The sequence below is a fragment of the Amblyomma americanum genome, chromosome 1 (genome assembly GCF_052857255.1).
Source record: "Amblyomma americanum isolate KBUSLIRL-KWMA chromosome 1, ASM5285725v1, whole genome shotgun sequence".
In the NCBI taxonomy this organism is placed as follows: domain Eukaryota; kingdom Metazoa; phylum Arthropoda; class Arachnida; order Ixodida; family Ixodidae; genus Amblyomma; species Amblyomma americanum.
In genome coordinates, this window is record NC_135497.1 from 147270087 (window position 1) to 147282989 (window position 12903).

General features: G+C 45.0%; 1 protein-coding gene across 6 annotated transcripts in view; it reads left to right on the forward strand.

Annotated features, from left to right (window-relative positions):
- The window catches only part of LOC144113870 (uncharacterized), a 44270-nt gene extending 31367 nt beyond the window's left edge, over positions 1-12903 (forward strand). For all 6 annotated transcript variants that reach the window (XM_077647239.1, XM_077647235.1, XM_077647240.1 and 3 more), the window contains 3 exons: positions 5147-5299; positions 7450-7522; positions 12740-12903. In XM_077647239.1, the coding sequence (XP_077503365.1) occupies positions 5147-5299; positions 7450-7522; positions 12740-12810 (297 nt within the window). In that variant the 3' untranslated portion in view covers positions 12811-12903. The remainder of the gene's footprint in view (positions 1-5146; positions 5300-7449; positions 7523-12739) is intronic.

The following is a 12903-nucleotide window of genomic DNA, read 5'->3' on the forward strand; positions in this document are numbered from 1 at the left end:
TATAATTTTGGAGAAACATTAAGCTTGAAGGAGTAGCTATGTTTATTTGGCCCTAAATGTTTGGACAAGGAGTCACGACAAGCTATTCTCCAGGGCTTCAGTTTCAAACTCCGCCTTGAGATCTCTGAGTATTTGGAACTACAGAAAATTTATGGTACTCTCGAACAGCACCTGTCTCCTTTATGCAAGATATTGAAGGAAAAATTGCATTGTATAATCTGTTGCTTAACAAGAACAATTCAGCAAAAAGCTGTCCCCGTGGTGACGTTCCCTCTGCTGCAGCTGCTCTTAGGTTTCATCCCACATCCTCCTGGGTAGGAGGTTCCAGGCACAGCCTTTTTGAAGCCGGCTGGCAGCTGCAGTGGCGAGTTGACTGCAGATGGTCCAGTAGCAGCCACAGAGCAATATGCAGCGTTCTCTCCCACTCGCCGAGGCTGGGTTTTCCTTCTGAATTCACACTTCCCGGAGTGCTGGTCAGGGGAGGATGTGTGAGTGCCTCGAAACAAAGGCACGAAAACATGCACACCTCCCGTGGGTGGAGGGAGAGGGCTGCCCTTGAAATGAGGACACGTCAGCCTCGCTGATGCCACGGCTGCTGGAAAGTTATGACAGAAGACTCTGTCAGTTACTGTGATGTCTGTTGCCTCTCGTTCACACTGGGCTGTTGGGCACGCAGGATGGAAAGGCTGTTTGGGAGCTCAAAACATCCTTCAGCAGAATGGCAGCTCGTTTCTGATAATATCATACGTTCAGATTGTTTTGCATGATCTGTGGAGTGAAAATGCATGTTCTTTATGTGCCATAGTGCAGCAATCAGTACAGGCAGGGTGTATGAATGTTCCACTTCCCTACTAGCTCGAGTAGATCGAATTAACACTGGCTTGGACAACTGAAAGGGGATTTCCAGGTGGCATGCTGTCTCTGGTGTGCAAGTACCATATCTGCTTTGCTTTGCCATGTCGTGCGTGTTCATAAATAGGTGTGATTTCACTTGCCCAATCCACTTGCAGCGTAGCCTCCTACTAATTGCATGTGCCCATTGGTGCAATGATTAATGTAGGTGTTTTGTGGCAGCTTGCAGTAAGCTTCCATTAACTCATATATATGCCTAGCATCCTACATATAGACACCGCAGTTTGCACAGTAACTGTAGAAGTGTATAAAACAAAGGTGAGACAATTGCACCGATAGCGCCATTTTAAACAGAGCTCAACGTGCCAGTGCTGTACACGACAGACTTCACGTATCCCCATGTGAGGAAATCACAGGGTGTTAGGACAGGTGAGCGTGGAGGTCGGGGCATGTTCGGGGATCCATGGCCCACCCATCACTGTGGGAAATTTTGATCTAACCAGTGATGAACTTTTGCTGCATAATGTGCTGGAGCGCCGTCATACTGAAAATGAAAAATACAAACTTCTTTCTGCATATGCTTCTCAGTCAGTTCTGGCAGAAATTCATTTTCCAGCATACACAGGTATATGTCTGCTGTGACTGTGCTGTCAAAGAAAAAGGGCCGAATAACGCCCTCGCTCCAAATACCTCACCACACTGCCACACCTGGACTGTGTACGGGCCGTGTTGTGAAGAGCTGTGGCTTGCTCCTTGACCACATATGAGTGTTCTGCCAGTTAACAGTGCTGTCAAGGTGGAACACTGCCTCGTCTGTAAAAAGCAGGAACTGTAGGTGGCTAGGGTCAGCAGCTGTGCGCTGTTCATCTCTGCAGAACTGTAGTCGTCAAGCCAGGTCATTCTGCATCAGTTCGTGCAGCACGAGAACTTGATATGGCCACAGAATTTTCTTTTTCGAAGCTCGGCTCACAGTCGAAGCTGTGGTCTCAAACTTCAGCGCTGCACGCTTGCACAAAAGTCTCTGATTCAATTCAAATGCGCCCTCAATGGCATCACGAATGCCACCTCTGGACCTATTGGTGTTGCGCCTCTTTATAATGACTACTGTACCAGGAGCTTGAAATTTCTTCATCTATCTTTCCACAGACGAGCGATGGGGAGAACAGTGATAAAAGTTCACTTTGAACTTTGCACACACGAAGGGCACAATATTCGACCATGAGAGCCAAGTCACGGCCTTGGCCTTCTTTTCATTGCTGTGTGGTCTCATATTCTTGGTGACGTGCTCGTACCTCGCTGCAAGAAGCACCAAAGCCAAAGTATCCATTCAGCAACTAAGCAATGAGCTACTGTCGGTGACGGAAAGCCGAAGTCAGACGACACAAAATGAAGATTTAACATTTTGTTACGGCAGGCACGAACCAAACACGTAGATCTTGAAGTGATTTGTGCAAACGTTTTCTGTGCTCAATATTGCTAAAGCAGTCAAGAAAGCATATTCAAATGAGCTGCTCGAACCGCAGGGTGAACCAACCATTCCTTGGGTGGCACCAGATGGCGCCACCGGTATCAGTTATGTAAAAGCTGCTTGTCTTGGGTCGCCGATGCTGCAGACGATGCGGATTTATAATTAATTCTGATCAAATCGGGCAAGTACATCATCCAAGCTTGACATCGAAAAAGCAAGAAGGTCGAACATCATCTCAGTCAAAATTCAGCGTGAATAAGCAAGCGGTTTAAGCAAGAGAAACATTTGCTGGTGCGTTTTTAGCATAGCAAAAGTTTGTATTTGGGAGGAGTGGGGGTGGCGGTGTTAATGTCCAGGCGGAATATTAGCGAATCCCCCAAAGTGGAGTAGATTTGTAATGAGTGAGTAATTAGTCATTAGCATTCACCCAAGCACAGCCATATGGCTACAAAGGAAGGCTGTACAGCTTCCACAGAAACTTCATAGTTGAAAAATTTGTCTTAGAAAAAAAGGCCAAAAAACGGAACTTCGGACACTAAGGTGCTAGGTCTTGCAGGTGTCATCATGTGACTTGGATAAGTGATGGAAAACATATCCCAAGCAAAACGGCAAGCCTTCTGTATTAAGCTTCAAAAGCAAAAATGTCCAAGGGATATGAAGGCGTTGAGAGTCGGAACAGCTTATGTCTTGCGCTTGTAAGAATTAGATGCAAATGTTTCTTGACCACCTTACTGTAAATGGAGTTTCTGCCAATGAAGGCAATGAAATTTTAAATCGTTAAGACCCCTTTCTCTCATCCTTTCTTCCTGTTGCAGCCAGTACTGTTTCTTTTTTAAAGTGCAGCCATCCTCACCTTTTTAATACGTCCATATAAACATGTAGTGTGACTAGCATCTGCAGCAGCTTGTTTAACTCTTTCCTCACCGTGGGGAAAATGATCGTTTTTTGTAGTCTTCAGCAGATTTTTTTTCTTATAAAAACTATTGCATTTAAAATTTAATGCGATACATGAAAACAAAGCTATATAAATGTGCTTTTTAGTCATATAAGATATTGCACGTTGCAACAGGAAACTTTATTTGCCACAAACTAGATTTTAGGAAAAGATTGAACGAAGCTTGTAAAGACACTTGTATCTAAAAGGAAAAAAAGAAGTTCAGAATTTTCTGAAATATGCAAAATGTTTGCTATTTTACTAGGCCATTATCTGTTAAAAAAATCGCCCTTCTATCTTGAATAGTATTCTTGCGATAAAATAATAACCCTATTGTTGGGCACCGAAGCGTGGCCGCCTGTGCTGCAGGCTGGTTTCTGTTGTCGCCGGCATCAGAAGTGAAAGGGAGCATCTTCAGACTCTCTGCTGCTCGGGTCAGCTATCAATAAAATTAATCACAGGCAAAGCAGAGTCCTGTGTTTTAAGACGTATTAGAGCACGCATTACGCGTGCGGAGGCTACCAAGTGACTTTGACGCTACTGCATCTTTGGAGCACATTCATGCCACCTTGCAGAAAAAAAAATAACTACATCGAAAACGAAATTTTATTTTACTACTTAAAATCCAGATGACACAGTGCTCCCGTAAGCAACGAGGAAGGCTCCGAAGTAGAGCGGTGAAGTCGTCGTTAGAGGGCAGTGAGCGCGGTACTGCATCTTCGAATCTCTGCAGCGTGTTATAAAAATGCCTCCTCACAGGAAAAAAAGAAAGCTACATCACAAACGAAACTCTGACTACAAGCCAGATGTGCAGCAAATGCATAAGCAATGCAAAAGGTTCCAAAATCTGTAGGCAAAGTCATCATTGGCAAGCTAACGATGCTGTATGGGCGCGGTAAGGAAAGAGTCAGGGAAAGTGACAGATTGAAAGCAGAGTAGTTTGGTTTCTTGAATGTGCATCTCATGCACGCCCGTTATTTCTGTTCATTAAATCCTTTCTTTTATGCATGCACATCGGTGTCTGGGAACGCTCCTCAAGCAGGGAGGTAGCAAACAACGTGCGGGGGCCCATCTTAATGCAACCAGAGCACCACTGTCTTGCCAATGATCACGCAGGTCCCTCCACACCACGGCATGCCGGCGCTCTTTTCTGACTGACCCTATCTAAAAATATTGATGCGCATTGCATCCCCCTAGTGGAGAGCAGTATTGGGTCTTATGGCAGCTGTAACATTAACCCCATGAGTTATAGCAGTGCACCAACGTTTTGCTGTTTTCACTAGCACGCCACAAGCTGAACGAAACATTTTTATGAATATTTGATTCATATTCAATTTTGTAAATACCTACACTATTTTTATTTAATTCGGTTTTGGAAAAGTATTAATTTGCAGACCCCAAGTTTATAGCTGTGAGAAAAACTGCAGTGACCCTTATGAAATTACTTTTGCATAAATTCAAGCTTAAAATTGAAAATTGGTTTTTGAGGAAAGGAAACGGCGGCGCAGTAATTGTCTTACACCTCGGTGGACACCTGAACTATGCCATAAAGGAAGGGAGGAAGGTGGGAGTAAAAGAAGAAAAAGAAAGAGGTGCTGTAGTGGAGGTCTCCTATAACTTCGACCACCTGGGGATCCTTAATGTGCACTGTCATCGCACAGAACATGGCCGCCTTTGCGTTTCACCTCCATTGAAACGCTGCCAGTTCCTCTCATTGTTTTGTGGCAGGAAGAGAAGGTCTGAAAACCGCTTTCTACTACTGCCTTTAAGAGGATTCAGAAATGCTAACTGCTCTCCCTGACAAAGCCAGTTGCACGAATTTGGCAGAGTTTTCTTATCTTTCATTCTGTGCTCTACTGCCTAGTTCTATATGCTTTCGTTTGATTTTGCAGGTCGAGCCACAAAAGTTTCGAGCGTTACCAGCTCCTGATCCCAAGCGTGTCTTCCGCCCACGGAACTTGTCAGTGCCGGCAACAAAGCCCAGGCCCTTCAGACTAGCATCTGTTGAGAGGCACGAGAAATGCCAAGAGGAATTTAGAAGAAAGGTACCAGGCACTTTTACTTTAAGACCAAGCTGTTTTTTCAAGTAGATTTGGGTCTTTGAGCACAGTTGATGCCCAGGTGAAAATGCTAACTGGTCCTACTGGTTTAAGGAACAATTTCCAATTTATTCCGGTTGGCTCCCAGTTGACTCCAACCATTTCTTATCCATGATTTAATAATATTAAATGTTCAATGATTTTAATGGTATTTTACATATTAATGCACTTGTATACTGGTCCTGTGTAATTTGAGGCAGAAATTTTTTAATCACTAGCTTGATAATTTCAAAATTTGTCACCGCAGTGGTGGCCTAGTTGTTTGAGCACCCGCCCCATATGCGGGAGATGCAGAGTTCGATACCCAGTGCTGCTGGATCCCCACTGGTTTCCAGTGAGCTTTCCCCTGGCTGCTGCTCGGATTCTGTGAGGTGTAATGCTTGGAAAAGGGGTCTATGAGCCGACCGAGTAAACCAAAATACCTTTTGCCAAGTCACTGTTTGGCCAATGCTGCCCTTGCACCATTTAAACCAAATCATCATCAGTTTCAAAATCTGTTCCTGAAATTCTGCAGTCAATATTTTATGTGGCTTCACATTTTGAATTTGTACAAGGCTAGGGTAGCAAAGAGCACCCTTTCATTTTTACTGGTTGAACTATTGGCACTAGTGCTGTTATACAAAATAAGCTGGCACACTTGGACTTCATTCAGAATTTGGAAGCTTACATGTAGGCTATTGATGTTCTGGTGTTTTTTTTTTTTAATCTGTGCTTATTTTTTAGCATTTATCAATTTTTAATTAGTGCTTTTTGGATAGTGAAAATTCTAAACACATGGTTATTGGTGAAAAGGTTCTCAGCACGGTATATTGACCTCAGTGGTGTAAATGCTATTCATAGTTAGTTGTAGTAGATGCATACATACTTACTCTCTTCAGCCACACTTGCATGCTCCTTTTTGATCACGGCAAGCAGTGTTGAAAATGCTTGACCGGAAAAAAAAATGAGACCGGAAACCTAAAATATCCACAGACTCTTGGGATAATACAAGCCAGCTGCGTTCACATAGCTTCCAAAACAGTAAAGGGTTTACTACAGTATTGGCCGTGCACTGACAATAGCTGTGGAACTCTGACTCAGGCTCCTTCAGACAGTATTATTCACATACTACAAGCCTGTAGATCTGTTCACATTGCGTGAGTTTGTGTGAATAGACAGTCTAATGGATATTCCATTGGCTGGCCGAGAACCACATACCTTTGCGCACCATGTAAGATGCTGTTAAGGATGCCTCAAGCTTCATCCTCGGGTACTCATCTACCATGTGCATCGTGTTGTTGTCGACGCTTGCATACAATAGAATCTCGATCATACGAATCTCATGGGGTTACGAAAAATATTCGTGTCATCCGAAATTTGTGCCATCTAAAACTAACAAAATTTGTCTGCAGAATTTACTCAAATCTGTTTTTGGCTTACAGTGTTTACTTACAGCCACGTGCCACCGCTCACTGCTTGCCGCGCATACCACGTTACTGGCGATCATGGCGTCGGCGATGTAAGGGCAGCAAGTACTTGGTGCTCTAGGGTGCGGTCGCAGCTTGCACGTTCATATCATCCACAGTGGGGCGGGGGGTTGTTCTTAACATCTGAATTTTCGCCCGTTGCACACAATGCACTCGGGCCAGGACATTTTACAAATTCATATCAACCGAGATTGTATCATCGCAATTTTACTGTACTTCGCTGTGGGTGTACCAGATTCTCCTGTGTAGCAAAGCGACAAGCTTTACGCCAAGAATAGGGTGATCCTCGGCCAGCAGGAACATGCCTAAAAACCAGAGTTTTTTGGCTTTAACTGATCCGTATAGCCTGAGTTGCTTTGGGATGTTAAACCCCATTAAAAAAAAAAAAAAAGCAAGGTGGACAACACCGCTTAAATAAGAATGAACACATTTAACAGCCCGAACTTCCTCTGCCAGCACTAAACTCAGGAATATTTTAATGCTGCTGCTTCCATTACAGTAGTGCTGATATTCTCTGTGGAGCCACCATGCACAACTTGTAGTTGGACAGAATAGCTATAGCTTTGTTCAGTTTCGATGCTTTTGTCTAGATATGCAAATATGACCCCTTCTCCAACACCTGTTTTGCAGACCAAGCAGTTGGAGGCTGAGCGTGTCAAGATGGCACAATTTGTTGCTAAGCCTGTTCCTGCTTTTCTAAAAGGTAAGTGACTGAAATTAGTGTCTGTCAGTGTAAACATACTGTCCTTGTTGCAGCAAAACCTCATTAATTTGGATTTCATGGGACCGGAAAAAATGTCTGAATTGTTGAAATTAATGAATGACATCCAGAAAACTTCCAGAACCATTCACAGGAGTGAATATATTTGGTGAAAACCTGAGCAGTGGTCATCTGCTTTTGAGATGAAAACTCCTCAGCATTGACTATTTCTTTCGGTTCAGTTAGATGCTGTACTGCTTGCACGCCGTCGGGAATGTCAGCACTGCTCGAAAATGGTGGAGGACCCCCGCAGGCTCCTTTGCAGTGCCACACGACTAGCACGTGATGAGCGCGCAGTTTTGGTGCACGGGGGGAGAATCACAGGGAAGGGGAACAGAACGAAGAAACGTATGTCGGAGCTGGAACAGGGAGAAGCCTTCTGGTGGGAAAATGAGAAGACCAGCAACATGCCAATCAGCGTCTAAACTTCAGAAATCTCTGCTCGACTGGCGGTCCGAAGTCTGGTCGGTCGCCACCACTCCTGCAGTCTGAAGTGAAACTCTGGGAAGGGAAACCAAAACTATGTGGCCGTAGTGACTGGGCCCTCTGAATATCATCACATTTGCGCACATGTAAGGTGTGCGGGCACCTCTTTGGTGCCATTTTTTATGTGAAGCGGGATCGCTCACTGTGCTGTTCATAACACGGCCTCCAATTGGGAGCGCATCCGAATTAACAGGCGTGAGCACAGCTCCATCCGAATTGTCTAGAATCTCATGTAAGATCCGCACCCTTTGTTTTGGACTAGATAATTGAGAAAAAAAATTAGTTGTACGTTTTTTTTTTTAATTCGTGTATGGGCCGCACGTTCAAAATTCACACGTGAATTTTAAAAAAAAAGGTGTGGCCTTTACATGAATTTACAGGGTATTTATAATGCTAAGCATACAATATGTTAGAATATTTGCATAGTTTTTATTAGTATTCTCACACTAGAAAGTTTCTAAAAGAGTTCCTGACTGCAGCAGAGCAACATGCATTCCTAGTTAATGCCATGTATTGCCGCATATAAGTCTGCATTTTTATGTAAATATGTCTATCCGAAATTGGGTGGTTGACCTTATATACAGAACCAACCTATTCGCGGAGTCTAAGGTAGTTGGCTGAGCTTTGGGTAGTACACGTCCCTAGGAAAGCTTGCATCAGACTTGGCGATGAAAAATTTGGGCCTTTCTCAAGATAAAAACACAAGGCACGCCTCTAGGAGCAGTTCTCTCCGCTGCTTTTTAACGTTGCCCTCATGGGCCTCCCCAAGAGGCTCAACGCCGTGGATGGCGTACGCCACGCCACCTACACAGACGACACATTAATATCTGGTCATCCCGGGACAGCGTGGGGCAGATGGAGGGGGCCCTCCAAGAGGCCGCTTCGGTAGTGCAAGATTACTCTCGGGAGTGCGGTCTGGAATGCGCTGCGAACAAATCAGAGCTCTTGCACATTAGAAAGGATAGAAACCTAGGCGAGAACATACAAATTTACGTTAACGACACCCAGATATGAGTGGTGGAGACTGTTCGGGTATTGGGATTACAAATTAATAACCGGCGTAACAGTGCCACAGCCTTGCAAAAAATAAAGTCCACCTTCGAACAGATTAGTAGGATGATTGGCAGGATATCCGGAAAGCATGGTAGACTTCTCGAAAAAGAAACCGTTCACCTGGTTCAGTCGTTCGTCAGTCGCGTGGTGTATATGGTGCCCTACCTCAAGCTGAGGAAGAGCGACCACGGGAACCTCGACGAGGTGATTCAGGCGGCGGTTAAAAATGTGCTAGGGCTCTCTGCCAAAGTCTCTACGGAGTGCCTGCTCCAACTTGGTGTCCACAACTCTGTGGAGGAGCTGATTGAGACCCACAGAACAAGACAAATTGCCAGGCTGTCGGTGACCAGCGCCGGCAGACAAGTCCTCCACGACCTCAATCTCTCGCTACTCCCCACCACAAAACGCAGAGTCGACATCCTGGAGACATGGAAAAATACTTTGACAGTTAAGCTGCTCCCCAAAAATATGAATTGGGAGTATAACGAGGGGAGGCATGAAGCTAGGACAAAATTTATTCAAAATTACTTACGGGTATAAGACAGGCATATACTGCGTGGATGCAGCGGGTCCAACCAAGGAGGACATCTGCACCATTGCGGTAGTGCACAGGGGAAAGCAGGCAAATGGACTCTTGGCAAAAACTACCGGTGCGACAATGTTGGAGGAAGTGGCAATTGCACTGGCCGCCACCCACTCTGACGCAGCGTGCATAATGCCGGACTCGCAGCAGGCCTATCGAAATTACGTGCGAAGTAGGATAGCGGCACTCGCCCGCAGAATACTATTGGCATTTGTGAGCAAGTAGGATTTGTCGATTAGTAAAAAACATAGTATGGATGCCCAGTTACCAGGGGGTTGAGGGGAACGAGGCCGCTCACGCGGCTGCCCGATCCCCCTGGGTTCCACTCAGTCCCCTGGTTCTGCCGCGGCAATCATACCAATCCCGCTGATCTCTTACGCAGATATTACAAACCATTTACGCCTCTGCAGGAGGGTACTCCCGGGACCCACCAAAGGTCTTGACAACCGAGGAGTGCCACCTTAGACGGCTCCAAACCGGGTGTTTCTTAAATCCCGCCATACTAAAACACGTGGACTGTACATTCACGGGCAGGCGCAAATTCTGCAGGCAGTATGTTAACCTATACCACATGGTGTGGACCTGCCAGTACAATACACATAGAGCCGTTATAGGTCAGCCAACTAGGGAGGGCTGGGAGGCAGCCCTGGTACAGAGAGCATAGGCAGCAGCGGCAGCCAATGGTGTCCCGGAATAGGGACTGCTACTCAGTGCAATGACCACCCCACCTCCCATTCCCAATTCAATACAGTGCAGTAATAAATGTAATGTGTGTAATAAATGTGCAGTAATAAGTGTGCAGATTGGTTCAGCTGACAAAAATTTGAATTGTGTTCCATTTACTTAACTCACTCATGCTGGTGACCTCTTTTCCGGCGGAGCAGTAGATGGCACGAGGGCATTCCGGTAACCCCGAGAGAGTCTGCAGCGCCAAAATCATAACTACAAACAGTTGGAAATCAACAGTTCACTTTGCCACTTACCAGGTTAGCCAGCTGGGCCATACAGGAGTGTAGAAGGCAGGAAGGTGTATTTTTTCATATTTTGTTTCATGTCATTTATTTTCAAGGGGAGTTGTTTTTCGAAGTTGTCATTATTTTTCCCCACATTTCTTTGTGAAGAGATCAGCAGCTACACTGGCCACTCTCTTATTGCATGTGCTGGAGGGAAGGGCTGTATTTATAACGTATGAACACCTTGCACATCAGTTTGTAGTTGTGTACAAAAGCCAGCCACCGGGGCTTGAGTACCCGGTAGCTTGCGTCACAACAGAGAGCGACCTGCTCATGAGGAGCTGTGCTACCGTACCGTGTTTATTTCTTTTTACTAGCTTTTTTTAGTTTGCTTAACTGCCACTGCCGCGACCGACACTACAGGGTGCCCCCACACCTCCGTGATACCTCCTTCTATCGTCCGCCAGTGTTTACATGGGTTTAGTTGATTGTCGTAGGTTTGAGGCATGTGCTTCCCATGTTTTACTGCTGTAGGGGATGGCTAACGTGCTCTGAACTCGTAAAGGAGCTACGATATTCTTAAAATAGTCGCATCGAACACGTTTTTTTTCGTGCCTAGTTTCGATCTATCAGCCGAATGCCGGTATAGTAATGCAAACTTTGTTTTTTCATGAATTTCCTGGGAATGTCGTGCCCAACCTGCGGCATAATAGGATATCTTGAGAAGCAGACAGTGAGACGATAACTAAAATATCAATGAGGCATGGCGCTCGCACGCGAGGGTCACTCACAGTGGCAGGATTTGAAGACTGAGGTTACTTTTCCAAGCTGTGCACAGGGCGGTCAAGTGATTGCGCATAACGCTTCTCAGCAGCTGGTCTGTTGTGCTGCCCACTGTTTGCCGTCAAATTGATGCTCTCAATGCTATACTTGTTTTTGGAAAAAAGTATCTGATTACCAGTATTTGATTACAAAAAAAGTAATTGAATTACTCGAAACATTGCCATCTGAAAAAGTAATCGATCATTTGCAAAATTACAGTAATCAATTACTTGAAACACATTGCATACAACTCTGCCCACAAGGGAGCTTACCCTTTGCCCAGTCAGTGCTGTGCGGACACATGATGCTGATGATAGTCGGCCTCGTCGAGACTGAGGGGGAAACAGGTTTTCCTCAGAATTGATCAGGGTAGTTATGGGTTTCCTTGCTATAGCGTGCTGGCCAGTCATGGTAGTTAAGTAGGCAAGTGCTAATAGCGAATTTTGAGTTCGAAGCCAAGACTAAGTGAATGTTTTTGAATTGAAGTGAATTGGGTATGACTGCAGACGTACCAGCAGAAGCAGCAGTCATTAGAACACAAAAGAATACACCAAAAGATGTGGTTTTGCAGAGTTCGCTAAAATAATTCAAATAATAAAATAAAGCAACATAGATGCTTTTAAATCTGTGCTCTGTAATGTTCAATCTGCAGTAAGCCAGAGTACACTAAGCGTTACTCTTAAGATCTTGCCATGCGATTCTTCATGTGCGGCTCATATCTAGTATACTATAAAAGTTTCCGAAAGATCCTTAATTGGTCGTGATCAAATTATTACCTAGTTGTACAGCTTGACGCTAGCAGCCTGTAATTGGCAGCGGTGTCTGAATAATTTTTTAATGCGAAAGCATTACTAGTCCTGTTAGAGAAAAGCCGGCGGTGTGTTTGTACTCGCAGATGGTACAGAAAATCCCAGTGATGGCAAGAAAAAAGGGTGACGTCATCAAGCGGCCGCATGATACACACAGCAAGCAGAGCACCGCCACTTGAAGCAATCCTATACATGTTGTTTGTCTGTATATACTCGCCACTGGCCCACCTCCATGTGGTGCCAGTTTTCTCAACATTCTTACCAAAATTGTGATGTAACCGTTCGTTGTACAGAGTTCCAGGTGGTGCCCTACGTGTGCGTTCATGCAGGTGGGTGGTGTGTGGGTGTGTGTGTGAGCAGGTGTCAGTGCACCCAGGGACAGTAATGCTTTTGCGTTCCCACACGTAAGCAGTTTTAAGTGTCTTTGCTGATTTTTTTTTTCTCTTTCCTCAAGCACGCAGGAACAGTATTAATGAAGCAAAGCCAGGCACCTTGGGCCATGTTAGCCGCCCACGTCGCCGATGAAGAAGTACTGTATGCTTTGTAAGCTTTTACACAACGACTTGCATGGGACTGACTTTCATGAGACTTTTAAATAAAATGGATGCCAAAATTAAA